This window comes from Heliangelus exortis, chromosome 7 (genome assembly GCF_036169615.1).
Source record: "Heliangelus exortis chromosome 7, bHelExo1.hap1, whole genome shotgun sequence".
In the NCBI taxonomy this organism is placed as follows: Eukaryota; Metazoa; Chordata; class Aves; order Apodiformes; family Trochilidae; genus Heliangelus; species Heliangelus exortis.
The window spans coordinates 34,731,820-34,752,917 of NC_092428.1; the positions used below are offsets into that span (position 1 = coordinate 34,731,820).

Consider the following 21,098-nt stretch of genomic DNA (forward strand, 5'->3'; position numbering starts at 1 on the left):
CATCTTGTGGCTTTGGCTGCTAACACTGGTCTAGTAGTTTTTGTTTATAAATATTACTGGTTTTGGTGAATCTTTTTTTTTCAATTGTCACGTGTTCCATGGGCTTATTTTATGTAGGGGAATTAATTTCTACTTTGCAGTTCTGCTTTGGGGCTGCTGTTTACTTCCCAACGCTGAAGTAAGTAGCTGCTGAGCTGTGGAGCTGATGCAGAGGGGGGGTACCCAGCTCCTAGATGAGTTGCGTTGCCCAGGACCTGGGACAGAATTTGTGCTGCCAGGGAGGGAGCATTTGCAGGGGTGGAGGATGATGGGAGAGGTGGAAGCATTCATCCTGCCTGGGTGGAAGCAAAGGAAAAGGAAAGGCAGTGTCAGTGTATGGCTATGGCAGGAGGAGAATGTGTACTTCAGGGAGAGCAGCCAGGAAAAATGTTGAAGCCTCACAAGGTCTGTGTTTATTTAGACAAAAATGTCCTTGTATGTAATGGGCAGGGTTGACTGATACGCTCAAGAGCCTGTACAGAAAAGCTATGGTATGTTTCAGTCGTTTTCAGGATATTTTATATTTCTAGCATGAGCCATCTACATGTACTAATATAAAAATGATACATTTGAAGAAAAATGAAATACACTGAATCATTTTTGTCAGTATATATTTGATCACAACTACTTACATTATGTTATAAGCATGGTGTGACATACCAATTTTATGGGCTTTCTGTTACCTTACATGATCATACAATGTAATAGCTAAGACTAAATTATAATAAGCTTGAAATTTGCTGTATTTCAGACACATTTGGAGGATGTGCGTCTGGCCTCTCCGTGTTTTCTTGAATTCTAGTTGATGTCCTCATTTTCCTGGGAAATGTGGAGGGCACGTAGTTCCCCCTCCTCCCCTGTGTGCTGGTTCTGCACCCAAGGATGTGCCTGTTGTCTTCTTGCTCAATTGCACCAAGTATTTATCTGCAAGCAGTGGAGGAAGATAGCTCCTGTTTTTTTCACACTTTTTAAATATAGTGCTGTAATTTTGGCCTTTCTGAGCAAGTAGGTGTTAGTATTTATGACTGTAGGAGGGTGTTGCTGTTGTGCCAGATGTGGTATGTACATGGTACTACCCAGTTCCCTGCAGACACAGCCCAGCTACCTGGGCAGGAGAAGCAGCCTGGTGAGGTTTGCAGGTGCTGCTCTGAGGAAACCCCCTCCCCTTCACCTGGCTCTGGCAGAGCAGTGCAGACCCCTCATGTGCCCCAGGAGGATGGGATCTTCAGTGCCTCAGGATGTGCTGGCGGAGGAGTGGTCCTGAGAGAGGCTGGGGAGAGAGAGCTCTGGGGAATCCATCCCTCACTGTGGGGGGTCCATCCCTCACCTCTGGGCGGTTTGCTCCTCACCATGGCCACAGGCATAGCCGAGCCCTGGTCTCTCCAGAGGTGGGCTGTGCATTTCTGTTAGAGAAATGTACCAGTCTATCTCCAGTTCCTCCGTAAGCTAATGTATCACTGCAGACACTGATACAGACATCTGAAATATAATTAAATAGCAGGAATGCTCTATTTGTCTAAATAAGACAAAGCATGGAATGGGTTCATTTGACTTGAAACATGTAATTAGCATAACCCTTTTGGATGCTTGTTTTATCATTTACAATATAGTAAAAGATTGATTATTGTACTGTACCTTTTGAATGTCATTAATAGAATTGTTTTGTTCCCTTGATTAATATGTTGCCTCAACCACAGAATAATCAGATTAAACTGTTTTGCCTTGTTCTTTTGACTTGTAACATTCCTATTTCCATACACTAACTTTTCACTAAGACCCCATGTAAATTGTTCTTTGGTGCATGTTGTTGTCCTAAATGATTACAGCATACATCCACTCTTGAATCTCTCTTAATGGTCAAGATCAGGTATTTTTCTGTTTGCATGTGTTCTGTAAGCAGTAGAAACCAGTAAGAGTGCCATATATATTCTATTTCTCTTAGAAATCATGTAGAATTGCAGATTTTCTGCAGTTTCTAGGTTTTGTGATGACAGCAGTTGCTGCCCGTGTGAAAACTGTGCAGCACTGCAGTTCTCTGGAAGAGCAGGAGGGCCAACTGCTTTTGGTTTTACTGCAGCTCCACAGCCCTGGAGTTCACCATTTTGTTACAATCCTGCAGAATCCATCAGCTTTGCTGCCCCATGCAGCTGTAGCATTCCATTTGCTCCATAATGAAGTACTTATTTCTGGATGGCTGCAGTCAGGTTGCTTGTTGTGCAGAATTGTGTGGGATGTAACTAGTACTAAAACGAAAGTGTTCACAAGGAAACGAGAAAGAGATTTCCAGATAAACCATACTGTAATCTTAGGAAAGTGTTAAGAGGCTTCTTTCCAGGAATGATATATTGTAGGCCTTAGCATCCTGCAAAAGAAAGATCCTAGGGACTGAGGGATGATGCAATGTATGAAAAAAAATTAAAAATATTTTTAAAATCCTTCCAAAACCACCACCTGAATTGTATGGCAACTTTTCCACTTCTTAGTTCTGGAAGACTTAACACACTGCATAAAGAGGTGTGTACTTTGGATCCTTCCCCTTGCTATATGAAAACTATTTATACTGCTATTGAGTTTATATATGTGTGTGTATATACACACACATGCATATGTAAACTGAAGTAAAAATGCATGAATATTTAAGATATCTTAGCAGAAAAATGTGAATGAAGCATAAACTTATGTTCCAGCAGTAAGATTTAAGTTTCGGTCTACCTGGGTCACTGGTTTAGGTTACTAAAGTGTTTGAATCATTGAACTTTAAGACTGCATTCATCACAGCTTCGTAGACTAATACAAATTTCTTCCCATTAAGTCAATAAGTGTGGTTACATCAGATAGCAGTTCTGTCTAGAAAGTAAGATGAATGTCCATCATAAAAGCGACATGAAGAGACAACTTGTTTGATTTATAAAGACTATTTTTGTCTTCTCAGTTTTAAAACAAAATTCAAGTTATTGCTTCTATCAAGATAGAGATTTTCTTTCTCATTTCTACTATTACTAGAACATTCTTTTCAAATGGTAGCTTCCTCTTAATTCAAATATGAGCCTGTAGGAAGAAAACCCCTATCTGTAGCTGGGCTAATAGTACAATTGACTGATACTTTTCACTTATTTGGAAGAGCTACCTTTTTTAAAATTAGGCTTTTTAGGCTCTTTAAGTAATCTGTTGCTCTTTTCTGTAAGAAAGCATATTGTTTGCAAATTCAGATGTAAAACTAGATTTATGATATTGTATCAGCAAAGCATGCCTCTTGAGCCTTGCTGTAACTCCGTATCATCTGAGTGGATGCTCTGGGCTTTTGAGTTGTTGCCAGAGCTGTCTCCCACAGTGCTCCACTCAGTGCTGTGGCATCCCTAGTTCCTATTCCCTTCAAAAGCTTTTATGTAGTTCATTCTGAGCATGAACATAAATCTGTTGAAAATTTCAGTGGAGTTAGGTCTCAGTTGCTAGTTTGGAGGCTTTTAGTTCTCATTTCCCATACTATTTTTTTATCAAATTTCATATGTTCAAAAAGTGTGTTACAGAGCAGTGAGCTTTGTTTCTACAGTGGTCTTTTTTTTATTAATGGATCAGCTTCACAAAGAGCCTGTTCCTGAAGTGCTTAAACATATTTTCTTTACTAGCTCAAAGCTAGAAAATAATGGTAATATGGTGATGCTGGCAAGATCAGAAATAGGATATGAGCAAGGCAGTGGTGACAGACTAGTAAATGAAGTAATCCTAAGATAACTTCTCACATGGTCTATAGAGGTATTTGCTTTTCTTTATGAATTTTTTTTTCATAAGTCTGGATGGGTATTCAAATGCTGCTTTTGCAGAAAACCCCCCGACATATTAGGATGGTAAGCCTTTGAGCACAATTGTATTGTTGTATTCCTGTTCTTAGCAGAACAGGATGAATGCCTTCATGGCAGTTCAATAGCTGAAGGTTCATCTGAGACTTTGAAAGGTAAAGCATAATAGAAACGATGAATTACAGATACAAGCAAGATATGGCAAACATATTTCTAACAGTTTCTTCCTAGACTGTTTGTTGTGTTTTCTTTGTGAAATGAGCTTTTGCAGCAGGGACAGTGGCATACTTCGAAGTTCCTCCTGCCACAAAGCTGGATTTCTGCTTCAGGATAAATCGCGAGCTGGCATGCCCAGGGAGTTGGCAGATTAAAGCACATTCATCCTGATGCCTTGTTTGTCTCAGTGCTTTCCCCAGTATAAGCAGATCAGAAGCTGTGAGCCAGCACTTACTTTCTTCTGAATGTTTATCTGAGGGGTAGCCTTACAAAATTGAATTACCTGTTTACGAATAGAACAACAGCAAGCGTCCTACCTAGATTAACAGAATTGCTAAAATTTCTGTTTTTATCATAAAGTAATGTCATTGGAATTTCCATGCTGAGAACATGTCCTTGCTGGAGACCAAGCCTTTGCTTGGTCTTTGATTTTCATTATTAGGTCTCTGAGTCTTCTCTGAACTCCCAATTTTAAAACAAGGAGGAAGCAGTAGAAATAGGCCATAGTAAGCTTCTTTTTATTCAGACTTTTTGGGATGATGAGGGCTTTAAGGAGTTCTACTGTTTGTTGACTGGTTACCAGGGAACCAGGAAGTGACAGTTCCTAGTTTTTTCTTCAGTAATTCAGTTTGTGCCATGCCTTCCCAGGATATAAAGAGAAAAATGTTCTTGTCTGTCGTTAGAGCAATGGAATCTGCGTGAAACTTCAAGTAAGCGTGCTAAAAATGTTTTTAATTTTAATTAGTCAGGAACGTGTTCTGTTAAAAATATGATTAGCTTAAAGCATTATACCACAAATATGTATCCCTCACACACACACACATATATATATATAAAACACAAAACAGATATTTGTACAATTTGAGATGTGGGTGTGGCTGTTTTGGGGTGCATAAGGAATTGTCAGTATTTGATTGTATTTCACACCTAGGCTCTACACTATGCCAGGAGTTTGCGTCGGTGGTCCCAGCAGCTACTTTAATTCTACAAATGTGATTAGAAGTAGAATATTTATAAATGTCTAAAATGTACTATATTGTTGAAATTTTTAAAATCAATCAAAGCTTTTATGTAAATGTCCGCAGACATTGCATGCTCCAGTTGAATGACAGTAGGTAATTTGTAAACTATTCATGTTCCTTGTTGGCCATCTCTTAGAATTGATTGTCCTTTAATTAACTTATATCTATCATGCATGTAATGTGATTTTCAATAAAAATTACAGAACTGTAATTGAAATGGAAAAGTTCTGAAAGGTAGCAATGGAAAAAATGTTTTATATATGTACATTCTCCAACATACATGGACATTCTGGATATTTTAATAACAAGGCAGGTTTTTCACATTATTTAATTACCACCAGACTTGACTGAGTATTTAGATTAGAAGAATATAATTTGGTTTATCTAATAAAGAAAAGCTTCACATCTTTATGTCTTTATTGATTTGCCAATAATACTTAATGAGTTTAATTCAGAAAAGTTATGTGTCAAAATACATCTACTGGATTGGTAAATATAGCCTTATTTTGGAAATAAGACCACATGAAGAAAAAGCAGAACATAGTTTAAAATTAATTATCACAAAGTATTGCTCCTAAATGTACATAAAGAAATGCAAAATGGCAGCAGGCATTCAGTTATTTTAGGTATAATTATTTTATATAATTCCAGGGAAGGAATTTTCAGTAATCTTGATGTTTTTTTCATATGTTCACTAAACCAAATACACTGGATGTGTTTTAATTTATGCTCCTATTTCAGTTTGCATGCACTGAAGTATTTTTTTATGATTCTTTCTAACTCAGTTTTCAGTCCTTTTAATGAACTTCGACAGAGTAAGCTTAAGTCAATACATTGTTGCATTGGTGTATATGATTATACCTTTTTGGAATCAGTGCAGCAATTGGCGCAAAGGGTTCAAGCACTTATAATATCTGATCACATAAATCACACTGCTCTTCATTTCAGTGAAGTGAAGCCTGGTAGGGAATACTAGGTTTGGCCCCTTCTTTCCAGAAGAATTTAAAACTTTGTAAGATGCCTCTTTGTCTCTTGCTGAAATGGCAATGAATGGAGTAAGGCAGTGAAGAGTCAGTGCACTGAATCCAGTTTATCTGCTCAGGGAGTTGGTGAAGGAACACTTCTTAATTTTAATGCAAACTGTCTTCATTAACAGCACTGGGTAAGAGAGAAAGAAAAGCTGGGAAAGAGACTTTTTGTTCTATTCTTAAGGTAAAATATGTTGTATTAAGTCAGGGGAAGGCAGTAGAGATTTTGGTTTTCAAATGTTTATTTTTATTGTATTTGTTGTTCAGTACATAACTCTGGTGATATAAAGAGGCACTGACTTTTTGGTGGTGTTTTTAGATATTTCAGACCTTTTCTTGTTACAGGAAAGCCTGAGAATACAGGCTTTGGGAGGGTGTGAAGCAGAGACCCAGAAGTCACCCAAGGACGGGTTGATCTCCAGGAGCTGCTGCACAAGCTCTGTCCACCAGGGTTGGGCTGTCCCAGGACTCGGGTCCCACAGCTGCATCCCCTCCATTGGGGATCCAGGAACACCCCTTAGAGAGGCTCAGGGAAGGCAAACTGGGTCTCAAGTCATGGAAGACTTTTCCTTGCTGAACATGGAAAAGAGTATCTTAAAGCAGGCTGTCTGTGCAGGACAGTGCTCTGGTGGGTTTTACTCAAGACTGTGGTTATTTTCACTCACACAGCATGTAGGGCTGTGCTTCATCCTAGGCTGTGGTGGCTTCAGCGCTGCCAGCAGCAGCTTTCCTGGACTGGAGACGTCTGCCTGTAGCAAGTGCTTGATTTGCACTGGCATTGCACTTCTGATTGTACGGTTGCACAGGTACCAGACCTTTGTACCAAGAGCACAAGAGTAATACAGTTTAATTGTCACTCCTAGCTTCTCAGCTGGCTACAGTAGATTGTCACATCATTGTGTTTTCCTTCCTCATCTCATTGAAGAATTTGAATCTGGTGATTTCAATGGTCTCAAGGCTGACGCCCTTGCAGGAAGCTGTTCTCTCCCTCAAACCTGTGTCCCCTTTTTAAGGCTGTCTTGTTACACTGCGGTTCATCTTTGTTACGGTAATTTAAAAATTTAACAGGTTTATTAATCCTGCAGAAGTTATTATAGTCAAACATGAGATATTATTAAGTTGCTATTGTACGAAGCATTTACCCTCGCTGTTGGAATGACTTGTCCTCTGCATTGGCAGACACAGAAACATTCATTTTGTTTCCTAATTAGGAGAGCTGCAATCAGGAACCATGACAGGGTTCAGCTCCTCAGTGTACAGCATGCCAGATTCCATAGTGCAGGCTTTATAAAATTCTCTTTAATTCAGGAACAGAATATCATTAACTTTGTAAGTGGATGAATACAATGGACAAGCAATTTAATTAACTTCTAACATTGGATGTTGGACAGGAGACAAAATGAAATTATGCACATATTTCTTATGCAGGCAGTCAACCTTGAAAGGAGCTTGATTGTGATGGGTCAGACAGGGGGACAGCTTTGTCCAATTATTTGATGTTTAGTCCTAGAATATGAAATTTGAAATTTGGTACTTTGTAAATCAATCATCTCTTATTTTGAGGCAGTTACAAAGGTTCCTTGAGATACCAAACAACCACCAGTGACTGTGACACACTAAATACAACCTTTTACCACATGGTACTTTTCTGTTTGGAGATGACTTGTGTAATATTAAATGAAATGGGTATTGATGCCTCCTCATCAAATTGAATTTGCCATCTTGAGTGTATTATGTAAGAATATATCTATGAAATAATAAACAGAGTTAAAGTTCTTAAAATTAAAAATTTAATTTAGAGCCAAGTAAATGTGGTGAGAGTCATCCAGCTTACCAGTTTCCTACAAAATGAAGCACTTTTTGTTAGCGTTTTAGTACAAGAAAAATCTGGTATAATGTTAAAGATCCATCAGCCTGTCCCATCTGCTCAGAAGTCGTCCCAGGTGCCTTTCCTACCACAGCTGCATCTCACGTGCTGGTGCTAACAGCACTCCTGCCTCTGCCACTCCTGCATCCCATTGCCTTTGTGTGGTCACACACTTGAGCAGTACTGGGAGGAGTATATAGAAATAAGGACAAATTTCTGGAAGAGGTCAAGTGCTACTTTGGTCACTGTTGCTATTGGCTACACTCCTAAAATGATTACAAAGATAAATCTAAAATAGAATACAGAATATAGCTTGCTTTCAGAAAAATAATATTCTGGACTTTTCTATTACCTTCTGCAGTCTGAGACTCAAGCTCAGTTTCTCTCAGTTTATGGACTGTTACTGGATAAATCTGCCTCATTGTACAGTATTTTGAGCTGTGTTTGTCAAGAACTTGTTAAGTTCATGGAGAATGTTTTTGGCTCCTTCAGGTTGAATACTGAAATTACCATTAGGCCTTTAAACACTGTAGTATGTTTCTCTTTTTAGGTGTACTTATCCTGTCTGCTCTGCTTCCAGACAGAAACTAGATTTTATTCCTCTCTCTTCTCAGGCTGAGGAGCCAGTGAGCATTCAGAGTGTTGCCCTAAATCCTGTATTTTGTATTCAGACACACTGAATATTTTCCACACTGGTGTGGAGCCAAGCTGTGTGTCTCTTATCCTGATTGGGGGCCTCCAGAGTGCTTGTGTAATAGCAATATTAAATAACAGTATGATTAATGACTTTGTGAAGGTTCTACTTTGAGTTCAGGATAACTGATAAGTGGCCTCATTTTTAAGTGTTCAGTATACATACACTTTTCTTAACTCTTTTTGGCTTCTCGCTCTGTCAGTATTTATATATATATGTCAGTATATATTTGCTTCATGAAAAAGCACCTCTAATTTATTTTTTTTTAATTGAATTGATTTGTAATTAAACTCTGTGAACGATGTAAGTGTGAAAAGTGGTGTTAAATATCCTTTGTCAGTGTGGTAGGTTACATACGGATTATTCGTTTATTTACCAGACATGCTTATACATGCTCAGATTTTTTGTTATTTTTTTCTTTTCTTCTTAAATTAACTACTCCTAAAGAGTCTTTAAAAATTGCATATGATTTTTCATTTGCTGTATTGATGCAGTAAATACATTTTAAGAAGTAAAGGGAGATAATGTTAGCTGAGGATCACTTATTTTGTTACTCTTCAGATCGGGGAAACAAAAGCTCCTGGGACTTTTTTTTCTGAAAATGTACTATTGATGGTTGCTGTTAGCAGAGAGACCTCTCTGAGGTATCCATAAAGACTAGGTCTGCAAAAAACCTAAACAGATAAACCCATTTCAAAATACCTAAATCTTGGCAATGAGTCTAGAAATAAATAGTACAAGCTATAAAACTATATAAAAAAATTAATGGATCAGTTGTTTCCTGAATTTAATTTAATTCAACTATTATAAAGACAAAAAAGCAGAATTTATTTCTTCATTATTTGGATTTTTTTAGTGTAAATTTATAGTGACTATTCATCTTGATAGTTCAATTGTCACACTTAAAAGAACTGTTCTGAAGAAATAAGGAAAAGAGGGAACAGTGCTAGAGGATAAAGATATGTCTGGTGCTGCTTAACTATAACTTGACAGAAAAGATTGTGGAATTAAAATTCTTTGGGGATGGTTAGAAATCACTGAATGTTTGCTCATTGATTCTGGAAGCAGGGAAAATGGGATCTTAATCAGCTGGCACAAAAAATGCAGAAGTGTAACTTCAGTGACTAGCTGCAACAGTATGGCTGAGAGGGTCACTTTGAAAAATTGTCAGGTCCAGAAATTTGAACTTTTTAAGGCAAAACCAGCACATGGAAAATAATCTAGAAATGCAGAAGTATTTTTGCAGGTGTGGGTCTCACATAATAATAGTAAACAAATTATCAGGATTTGAGTGGTCTTAGGGCTAGATATACTTTTCATTTCCCATCAGCTGTTCCTAGGGGCTGTCCCAAGTCTCTACTGCTTCAGCAGCACTGATTTAATCTGGACACTGTCCGTGGAGAAACTGTTCAGGTACTAGCAACTGTTGAGTCCAGTTGTGCTACAGGTTGCCTCTCTACAACATGGATGTGTTTGTGTTATGCTAAGTAACATTGGTTTAGGTTTTATGGCATATTAGAGTCTTCAATACCAATACTGCCAGTGCTTTTCCTCTGCTTTAGTAAGAGTATCACCTGTAAATTAGCAGGTATTTTTAATGCATACCATTAAAATTTTAATGCATTCAGTAGACTGAGAGTGTTGTAAGTTTATCACAGAATATTTGGAGCCCACTCACTTTAATACTTTATTAAAAATGTAACTATTGAAATACTGTTGGAATCAAGCCGATATCAGTGTTTGAGATGGGGAGCTGCAGAGTTGGTGTGCAGTGGCTTGGCATGGCTGGGTTCTCTGGCTGTCTGCCGGGCGGGGGCTGAAGCCTGCTGGGGAAGCACAATAGCAGTTTAATTGTATGTGCTTTAGCTGATAACTCTAATTCAGGAAATGATAAATTGCAGGACACCTAATATGTTTGCAAATAAAAAGTGATAGACTATTTTATAATGAGTTGGTGTGTGTACCCAGCCTGTTTTTCAACCTTGAATGAGTAACAGACGCGTAGTGTTACTTTTGCTGCCGGGGACTCAGTCGCCCACGCAGGAAGCTGACAAAGGCACCAGAATGGGGAGCAGGGTTTGCAGCTTCTCTGCTCTTCAGGTGTGCTTGCACCCTGAGCTGCCTTCCTTGCTTGGGAAGTGACAGTTGCATCAAAATTAACTTCTCTAAGACAAACTAAGGGTGCCACAGAAGCCCAGGGTGGGCTGCGGCCTTGTGCCAGCAGCGTGGCCGTGCCTTGTGCAGCACACCAACGCGGAGGGACCGGGGGCTGTCGGCGGTTCTCTCGGCTCCGTCCCTGCTACCACCCCCCCAGCCGGACCCTCGGGCCCGACGGACGGGTTGGGCCGGCTGCAGGCAAGAGTCCAGCCGGGGTGCGAGGTTGCAGGGCCGGTCAGGGGCCTCGGGCACGGGCCGTGCGGCTCTCCCGGCGGGCCTCGGGGAAGGCAGCCCGGGCCTGCGCCGTTTCCCACCTCAGTTTTTTTTTCTGTTTGAGGTCTCTTAAACTTCATTGCGACATAAATAACTGCAGGTAAGGGTTCCCTGCACAGCCTCGATAGCAGCGCTTTGATGTGCCACGATTGTCTTCCTGTCGGGAGCTCAGCGCCCCGCTTCCCCGGGCTGGGAGGTGGCAGCTAATAGACTGCTCTGTACTAGCGGGGAACTGGTACCTGCTTCCCGTGTTCAGGTCTATAAATATGTAGAATATTTTTTTAAATTGTTGTTAGCAAAACAGGCAGGTAATCCATAATCTCTGGCCTGAAAAGTGCAGTGTTGACACGCAGCATGGGCAGAGGGCTGGCGGGAAATAAGGGCTTCCTGTCAGCAGCGCCCACGCTGATTAATATTCAGACATTGTCATGTTCGATGATAAATGAATTCTTTGAGCTGTATTGATATAGTAGGTTAAACACTGAAAAAGTTGGGTTGAACTTTGACTTTAAATATTCATTAAAGCTCATTATGGATTTTATGACTACATGAATTACAGTTTCTGTGTCATCATTGGCAATTTGTTTTAAATTTATTTAAAGCAATCTTTATATATTAGCTTTATCACATTTAGTGAGGTAATGCAGCAAGTGTTTACTCTTTACAGTAATTAAACTTCTATTCAGGTATTTCCTTTATGCATTAGATTTTCACTGCTGAAATGACATACTTTAAACAGTAATTATGCCATTTATCTGTTTAAAAAATAGCTTCTTAAACCTTAAGACTTGTGGCAAGACTTCTGTGTAATCAAAGGAATAGTGTTTTTAATAATGCCAGATGTGTAATCCATCAGAACCAACTTGTCTTGGCATCAGTAGCAGCCTTTCTGCATGAGTCTTTCGGCATGGTATAACAAAAGAAATTTCCACTGTTGTACTGAGTATCATTCTGAAACCCAAGTAAAAGCAGTGAACTTTTAACTTCAGTCTCCTAACAGCAAGAAGATACCTAGGTTTTTTTCCATTGTACATATGGAGGGGAGATGCAAAGCTCCTCTAGTTAACATAAGTGTAATTTAAATGTTGCTGTGTGTTTCTGCATCTGGCAGTGCAGTTCTGTGTGCACACCTGGTAAGAACAGTCAGGTCCTTCTGTCAGTCCTGAAAAAAGGCATTTTGTTAACAGCAAACAGTACTGCTGTGAGATAATCACCTGGCCTTTTTACAGAGTTCCTGAACATTTCTGTGAGGGCCATTCTCACAAAAGCTTTCAAGACCTAGGATCTGTTTGAGTGTGTACTCTACAATTAGTGGTTGTGATACCAAAAGAGTTTCTAAGAGTTCACAAAGGAAATTGTCCTGAAGTCTACCTGTAGGATTTTGTGTGCAGGTCTAACTGTTTGATTTTAGGAGTGCTAAAGCAAAGCTGTTTAGTTTTTATGTACAGGGGAGAGAGAAGGATAATCAGCAATCAGATTTGAAACTCCTGTGCATTTCAAGTTACTTGACCGAGCCAAAACCTGCTATTGTTCGTGTCTGTCCTATCTGACTTTTCACTTTGATGCTTTCTGCTATTCCAGTTAGGGTGTGTGTGCATATAGATTTACAGTGCTTAAAGTCCTCTATGAAGCAAAATGTGGATAAATATTAATAGAGTCTCTAGCAGTAACTGTGTGGTATTTCCTTGTGGCCACAGGCATTACTTTGAATTGTGTTTATACTTACGGGAGTAACTCCATGATTCAGACTCCGATGAAGCCATTGCTATTTTGTCAGCTCTGGCTTTGGCAATGAGGTTGGTAGCTGCCTGGCTGGTCAGTCCAGAGAGTTACACGTGTGGCCCCTGTGACCACTTGAGGTCAAGGGCTGTGCTGACCTTCAAATTTTAGAACCTGGTGGTGTTACTGAATACAAGTAACCCAGGGGTCGGCAGGTTGGCCAGAAATTAAGAACTCCTTGATCTGAGCCTTTTCGTGAGCTGTCTGTCACTCTGCAGCAGGGCAGCTGAGATGCAGTTTCCATGCCTCATATGTGTTTGCAGACTGCTGGGAAAACCAAGCAGAGGGGACTGTGGCTGCTCACTTCCTTCCATCCTGTCAGGACATGGCAAGGGCAGCAGAGTAGATGCCATCTCCTGTCTACAATTTGGTTTGGCTGGCAAGAGCTTGCCATGCTGCATCTGAGTCTTAATCTCAGAAATGAGGTGTCTCTGAGTGCTCAAGCTGAAAATCAGCAGATTCATCCTGTCAGGGGTACTGCAGCCCTGTCTGTGAGGGCCCTTCGCTGTGGAACATTCATCCTCCCTGGCCATACAATGAAGTTAACTTTAGTGACCTTCAGAGCATAGTAAGTTTCAGGCTTCTGCTCTAGAAAGACTGCCATACATAGGGTTTAAATTTTTACAGATTTGCTGATTCATTGTTCTGCAGTCTCTGATATAGATGTAGCAGAAACTGAGAAACGTGCAAGACCTAACAAGACAAGAAGATGTGTTTTATTGAAAGCACCTGCTTACAGATGGCATAAAATTTGTGCTAGCAACACAAGTAATCCATTGAAGTAATCTTTACAGTGGAACAAATAATAGTTGTCTTTTTTATGTTAGAAATTTTAAAAAGTGGATTTTTTCTGGTGATTAATAATTTTAAATATGTTTCTATATATCTCACTGTATGTGCCACTGCTTCCTTTTCCAAATAATACTAAAATTAAAATAGAAAAATAAAGCAAAGTTCTAGATGTTTAATTAATATAATGTAACTTCATAATTATTAAACTGTCATTTTAAGAGAAAGACATTGAATTAATATAATCTCCTAAACAAGAGGGCCTCTAGGCATCAGGCCCTGAAAGTAAGTTTCTTTATTCTTATTGTGTTATAGCAGTGAATTATAATTGCACTTCATCATTTTTACAAATGAACATTTATGTACATAAACCTGATTAAGTTTATTACAATGCAGAAGATAGTGATAACTGTAATTTCCATTCCGTCATAGGTTTGCTTATTTTCAGTGGCATGTTAAGAATTACACAAAGCCAATCTTAATGCTAGTAGTAGTTTCAGTTACTTAATAACTATCAGAAATATTGCACAATTAGTTGACACTTCCTGCTACAAATTTAGACTACGACATCGTATTTCTGCTGCGTGATTATTCAAAATATGTTTTTAAAATTAAGCTAAAACTTAGAAACAATACAGTGAGCAAATCAGGATGCTCAGAAATAAAGTTGAAGCTTGAGCACAAGTGCCAGTTTTACATTTAATAGAATTATGACATCTGGATAAAACAGTGTTTAGATCATCTTGATTCTTTAAAATTATTCGTGCCTCATTTGGAGAGGTCACCTATTTCCAATTTGTTTGTTATTTGTTTGTTAGCCTTACATTTTTATCTCAGCTGTGGCAAGGGGGATTCCCATGAGAATAAAGGGGTAAAAAAGAGTCCAGCACTGAAGCAGAGGCTTCGGAATGGGTAGCAGACTCCACTACAGATTTTTGGCTCTTCTCTGGCCAGTGCCCTGGGCAGCCCATGTCTCAGGCCTGCTTTGGACAGGGGCTGTGCTGGACACCCCAGAGGTCACTTCCAGCCTGCATCATTCTGCTACTCTGTCTTACGAGTTTTTTACTTCATTCGTTTTAATTGGTAGCTTTATAAGTAACTTTAGGAAGGTTATTTTCAAGTACACAATGGAATTTTATCTATAGCTTGCATGTGATTTTCAGATTTTTATCTAGTTTTACTCTCTGAGAGACAAAATATGCTTTTCTCCACAAGAAACCTCTCTTTAAACATACTGCTATTTACGAATACTCTCCCATTTTTAAAATCCAAAGGGTTAGGGCTAGGGTTAGGATTACCGTGAAAGTTTAGCATAAGACAGCAGTGTTATCTATTGCTAGTGACAATTCCTTGAGTTAGATTATAAACACCAGGTAGTGGTGTTTTTATATTTGTAAACTCTTACTTGGGAATTTCTCTTTCTTCTGTCAGTGTGTCCTTATTGCAAGATAGCTAACCTTGAGTCCTCTACAAGAGTATCTCTTGTGTTAACTTATTTGCCTCCTCCATGTTATAAAAAAGTGAACCAAAGACCTAAAGGAAGCTGACTGGGTTGCAAGGAGGTGTCCTCATCAGTTAAATGTGTGACCATGTTTTCTGTTGGATGGACTAATATGTCAAGGAGATGGGCAGGACCTCTTGTTTGTGCTTTTGACAAATCAGCAAATGTTTAATCTCTGGATGTGCAGCGTCTGATAAATAATGCAGCGCTTGCTGAACCAATACAGTGCTCTGCCAGGAGGGTCAACTTCTGTTGAGTGCATCAGATGTATTTAAAGGCTCAACAGCTTCTCATTTAAATATACATAATATTTTTTTTTCAGTGGTAACTCAAATTTTTCATGTTTTGTTTTGGACCCTAAACTCTGCTTCTGCTTACACTTAGAAACACATCAGTTCTACCAGCATCAAGAAACTTAAAAGTGTATTCAAACATCTAAGTCCCTGCTAGGTATTTTTATATTTTTTCTCTATGAGTCAGCACATTGTGAGCAGACCATTGTCCCTGTGGGCTTTACACCAAAGGCAGGATTAGCAGTTGCCCTCCAAGTGTGGCTGACTAGCAAAGGTGGACATCCTGTACTGTTCAGTCATTAGAATTATTCTCAAAACGCTTATGAAAAGGGAAATCTGTACAAGAGTGTACAAATATTCCTAACACTCCTGTTGTATTTTAAGTGATACATCTGCTCTGCAGCTGGCAGACATTGACTCTGCACAGCTTGGGAAGGAGATGGAAAACCTATACCTGGCTCTCAAAAGCTGTTGAATCTTTCAACCCTTTTCTCGTGCTGCGGAGTCTCCAAAAGCATTTGATTTTCTTGCAAAGTGAAGCAGAAATCTTCAGACTTTTATAAAAGAATTGTGGGAGTGTGTTTAGTGTTCAGACAGGTACTTGTCTGCATTACTAATTGCATTTGTCTGTTTGGTGTTTCTAAGATACACTTGGTAATTCTGCCCTTACCAAGTTTAGTCAACTGTTAAGGGTCTTCTTTGTAAAGGCTTACAAAACTTCTGAGAAACAATAAAGGAAAAGAATATTTTTGTAGATCTTTGTAAATGTAAAAATTAGTAAATTTACTTCTTTGTATTTAATTTCTTCTGGGTTTTGTTTTTTTGTTGGTTTTTTTTTTTAATTGGAGATCATGATAGGTTTTTTTGTTTAGTTAGCCAAAGTAGGTATTTTTATAATTTCTTGAGTTTTTGTTGTTTTTTTTTTACAGGCTCTAGGAAGTTTTTACTTTCTTCACGAATCTTTGAAAAACATCTACCAGTTTGATTTTAAAGGTAAGCAAGGGAATTTAATGTTAATTGTCAACTGGCTTTATTCATCAAGGCAGTTTTTCTGTTATCTTTTCTGATAGCGGTGCCTAGCAGTTTTTTCTATTATATCCATGCAAGTCCATCAATGACAAACTTGATAGACCTCTTAGAAGTCAGTGGTCTCACCACAGGCATTAATCATTCCCATGCAGATGCACCTTGGATCCACAGAGATCCCTGATGTTTTCGAAAGAACTCTGAATGGCCACAAGGTTCTTTCATGTAGATCAGGTATAGGACCAAGACCTTAAATGTCCAGCAGTGGTTGTCCTTCTGTAAAGCAACTGAGTAGATTTATGGCTTAAATTACTTGGGAGCAGTGCAGGTCAGTTAGGAGAGTGTCATTGTTTTTAACCCACATTGATCCGTCAGGTTGGAGGTCTTGCTAAATCTCAGAAGTGTAGAAGTAATACTTGACTATGTACATTAAATATTAGAGATATCATAGAAAATTACTGAATACTTTCTAAGGTGTATATATGAAAGATTAGATAAAATTTATGTTATTTCAGTTCATAACTATCTGTATTAGATAAAAAAAATCCTTTAAGCTTCATTTAGTTTATGAGCTGAATCACATTAATTTTACATTTAGCATCCATTTATTTGAGACACTTGAAATGGTGGTAACTATGGAGTGAAACTAATTGTCTTAATTATATAGATTCATTATTTTGTTCTCAGTAGAGACAGATTCTCTGTACTCATTTAATTGAGAGTACAGGGTCTCCCTTCCCTGCAATATTTGAACAGTAGTTCTACATATATAGCAATTCAAGGTTTAGTCAACTTAAGTCCTCCTGTCATCATTGGTTTCAGTGCTGAAGGAAGATTTTTGCTGTCATATAGGCAGTTCAGAGTAGATTTTATTTCTGAGAGGCCATGCTGGAAATCTCAGTAGTGATGTAGGGGCTCTAATAAGAGCCATGTCAAGTCTTTTTCCCAGACTAGAAGTGACACTGGGTGTCCGAGGTGTTACCCCTGTCTCTGGATTGAGCAGCCAGAATTGTTCATTCTTTTTGGCATGTGAGTGGCCTTGTGGACCAGTAGAAACTGTATCTGCACAGTTAATTCCTGAGCCCTTTTAGAAGAAAACATAAGAATTTTTTTAAGGTGGCAAAATGAAATTTAAACATGCAGGGGAAAATAATATCAAAGAGAGGAGAAGATACTTGTTCCAGAAAATAAACGCTTCATATGTTCAGTGCTTTGTTTTGCTCAGCAAAACCTTAGCAAAGCCAGATGAAGTGTGAACCATGCAGGATGTGTTTGGCCCAGTCATCACTTGGAAAGAAAAAACTCTTAATAAAAATCCAAGGGAAGCAGGTGCTACACTGAATCAATGTTGTAAGTCACCTGCTATTCTCCTGATGTAGAGCAGAATCAGTCTCCCAGAGTAGTGTTTGTAAAATATGACCCTGAAGGCTCCCATCGTTCAGGGGAAATGTAAAACTTGCCTCTTCTCTCATGACTATTGACATTTTCACAGCATATTAAGCTCTTAAATCAGAGGAAAGATCCAAATGGATACAAACGTTCTCTGCACAAAAGTCATTATGAAATTCTGGTTCTACTCAAAAGCATGCAAAAAATAGATGTTTATATACAATTCGATATTCCTGTAACATCACTGTGTCTTTTCAAAATTCACTGCACAGTTAGATGTGACTGAACAGAGGCTTTAGGAAAAAAATATTGTCTCTGTTTTTCAGTTCTTAAGAAGACGTATTTGAGTTTTTAAATCAGAACAATTTTCTCTTACAGCCCCTAGTATTATTTGATATAGCATGGAAAGTGTTGTACTGCTTTTACAGTGGTCAGAGGCCCAAAAGTTTGCTTAGAAGTTAAACTCTTGATAAGCGATTTGTTCTAAAGGGCCCTCATCCAACAGGGGTATTGGACCAGTTTCAGTTTACCACTTGGATTTATAGAAAGTATCATGTCTTTTATGGTATGAAGAAAGAACACAGAAGTATTGTTACTGGAGATGGAGAAGGCATGCTTCTTTCTTCCTGCATTTCCTTCTCAGAAGTCATGTAAATGAATGGCTGGTTCATATTTAGCACTGGTGGTGAAGTCTCTCCTGTCTGCCAAGAACTGCCTGCACAGCAGTCCTTAGAGCTCTGTCTCTCTGTATCCTGAATGACATCAGGATCTTTTTTGCTGACACTGTTAACACTTACTGACAGAGGGACATCCATCCATGATCTACTTAGAATGATGCCACATTAGTTTATCAGGATATGTGTTTAAACTTCCTGTGAGAGCCAGATCTCAATGTGATTGGCACATCCCCTAAAGATCTGTTGCTACATTACTGTAAATGCTTCCTCTGATTATATAAAATACTTTACCTAGACAACTTAAGTGACAAGTTTTTATATTGCTTGGTATTTTCACCAGATATCCACTAGAACCGGGTGGTTCAGGGCTCTTGATAATAGTTGCTTCGGTTATTTTACCTTATGCATTCCTAGTCAAAACTCACCTCAGTTGGGTAGTTCCAGCTTCACAGAAGCTGTGAGACAGCTGCCCAAATTCCTGTGTTGGAGAAGGTTGCTAAGCTAAGTCAGATTCTTGCCTTCCGAGGTGCCAATACATTGTCCTGATCAGGAGAGAGACTGAGTGTGGAATGGATCAAGAAGCAGAACTTCATGAGCTGTACAGATCCATAGATGCATTGTTAGGACTGAAAAGTCTGTGCTATTTATGTGATGTAACCATTCATTACAGACTTCAGAAGGTGATGTGCCTACCACTAAGACACTGTTACGAACACAGCTATTCCAGCTTTCAGTTCACATCAGCCTCATGTGCTGGTAGCCAGAAATGGATAATCTGAGAGAGGGTGGGTGGCTGCATGGTCAGATTGCTGGATGATTTCTGAGAACACCAATGGGCATCTCCTGGAAGACCCCAACTTCACAGTGCTCTGGGTAGTGAAAACAGCTGTAATCCTGACTGTGTAGTCTGAACATGTCTGATACACTCTGTTTCTCTTTTTTTCTGTGGTCTCTTTTTTTTTTTTTTTCCCCAAGACCCGCAATATGCAGTGCTTGCATATTTTTGCTAAGACCCTACCCCATGTATTACAGGTACCACTGCTTTGCCAGTTAGTGCTGTAAGTTGCTTAAAATGCTAAAGGTATGTATGTTAATTATGTTTTATATCTCTCCTAGCTAAGAAGTATAAAAAGGTTACTGGGAAAGAGATCTACTCAGACACTTTAGAAAGCACACCCATGCTGGAAAAAGAGAAGTTTCCGCAGGATTATTTCCCTGAGGTATGTGCAATTCCCAAATAAATGGTTTGATTCTGATTTGAGCAGCTACCCTCAGCACTGTAAATAAGCTCAGAATCCAGTCTTACTTTTTCTGGTTTTTATTAATTGGTTTCTTGTCACCTATAATACACAGCTTAAGTAATTTTGTGGATTTACCAAATTCAGAATGGAGTTCTTTGTGTAGTAGGAAATCTTTGTGAAGGATGCAGACAAGATGAAAAGACTTGTTCGTGTATTTGAAAGCAAAGAAGCTGCATGCAGTAGCAGCTGCCTGGTGGTTCCTGGGCAGGGATAGCAGAGCTGTGGCTGGATCCCACTGGCTCCCAGTGCTTGTGCTGTTGTGGTCTGTCCTGTACAGAGAGAGGGGCTGCTGTGGGCCTGTGAGCTCCGGGGAGCAGGGGGTTTCTTACTGGTGCAATAGTGCATGTAATGGGAGAACATACTGATGTTCTCTCAGCAGCTCTGGAGCTGACTTCTGTGGTGTTCTCAAAGAACCAGACAGTGCTGCATGGCTGAAGGTGAACGTCTTGGTGGCAAGCCTGGAAACACAAGCACTTGTCAGGATTTGCTTTCCTGCACATGCAAGTGCAGTCTTTGCCTGCAGTTCTCTTCTTTGATGTTGACTTTTATTTGCTCATTTTTAATTTCTTAAGAACATCTAGAATGTGGGTGTTTAATGGTTAGTGTTTACTACAAGCTAAGTGAAGAAATCTAAGAAAGAAATCTAAGAAAGAACTAGATAAACTTTAAAAATTAATTTAGAATTTTTAAATGTACGCACTTAGAAATATTTATAGTGTGTGTGTGTGCTAGGAAGAGCACTGGGTAAATAATTATGCAGTTGATGGCAGTTGATGTAGGTTGTTGTTTTTCTTTACTTTGATACTATTTATCTATTTTTATGTGGTTTATTCTTTCTCTCTGTACTGGAAGGGAAGCTGCCTTTGATACACTTTCACTAGCTTTTATCTCCTGTGAGTAAACATCTTTGATATACTTTGAAGTTAAGCGTTACAGCAATTTGAAGGAGCAATTTTGAAGCAATTTTGAAGGTTGGTTAGTCAGATATTTATTTTTTCCTCCATCAGCAATAAAGGGTAGCAGTGTGGGTGATTGACAACATAAGCAGGATATGAACAGTGCTGCTGAAGGATGAGGTTGTAACACTGAGAGCTGTGAAAGACTGTGTGTGAGTGCTGTGATTGTGCTCAGCAGCAATAGGCCAAATTATGGATTGTTTGTTGATACCCAGGGAGAATTATTTCCCTCCTTATTTCACTGCTGTTGTTTCATCATGCAACTGGCAAATTTGTAACTTGTTCAGCATCATG

General features: G+C 39.0%; 1 protein-coding gene across 3 annotated transcripts in view; it reads left to right on the forward strand.

Annotated features, from left to right (window-relative positions):
* The window catches only part of INPP5A (inositol polyphosphate-5-phosphatase A), a 157,875-nt gene that overhangs the window by 67,110 nt on the left and 69,667 nt on the right, over nucleotides 1-21,098 (forward strand). For all 3 annotated transcript variants that reach the window (XM_071749726.1, XM_071749725.1, XM_071749724.1), the window contains exons 5-6: nucleotides 16,385-16,448; nucleotides 19,664-19,767. In XM_071749726.1, coding sequence (XP_071605827.1) covers nucleotides 16,385-16,448; nucleotides 19,664-19,767 — 168 coding nt within the window. The remainder of the gene's footprint in view (nucleotides 1-16,384; nucleotides 16,449-19,663; nucleotides 19,768-21,098) is intronic.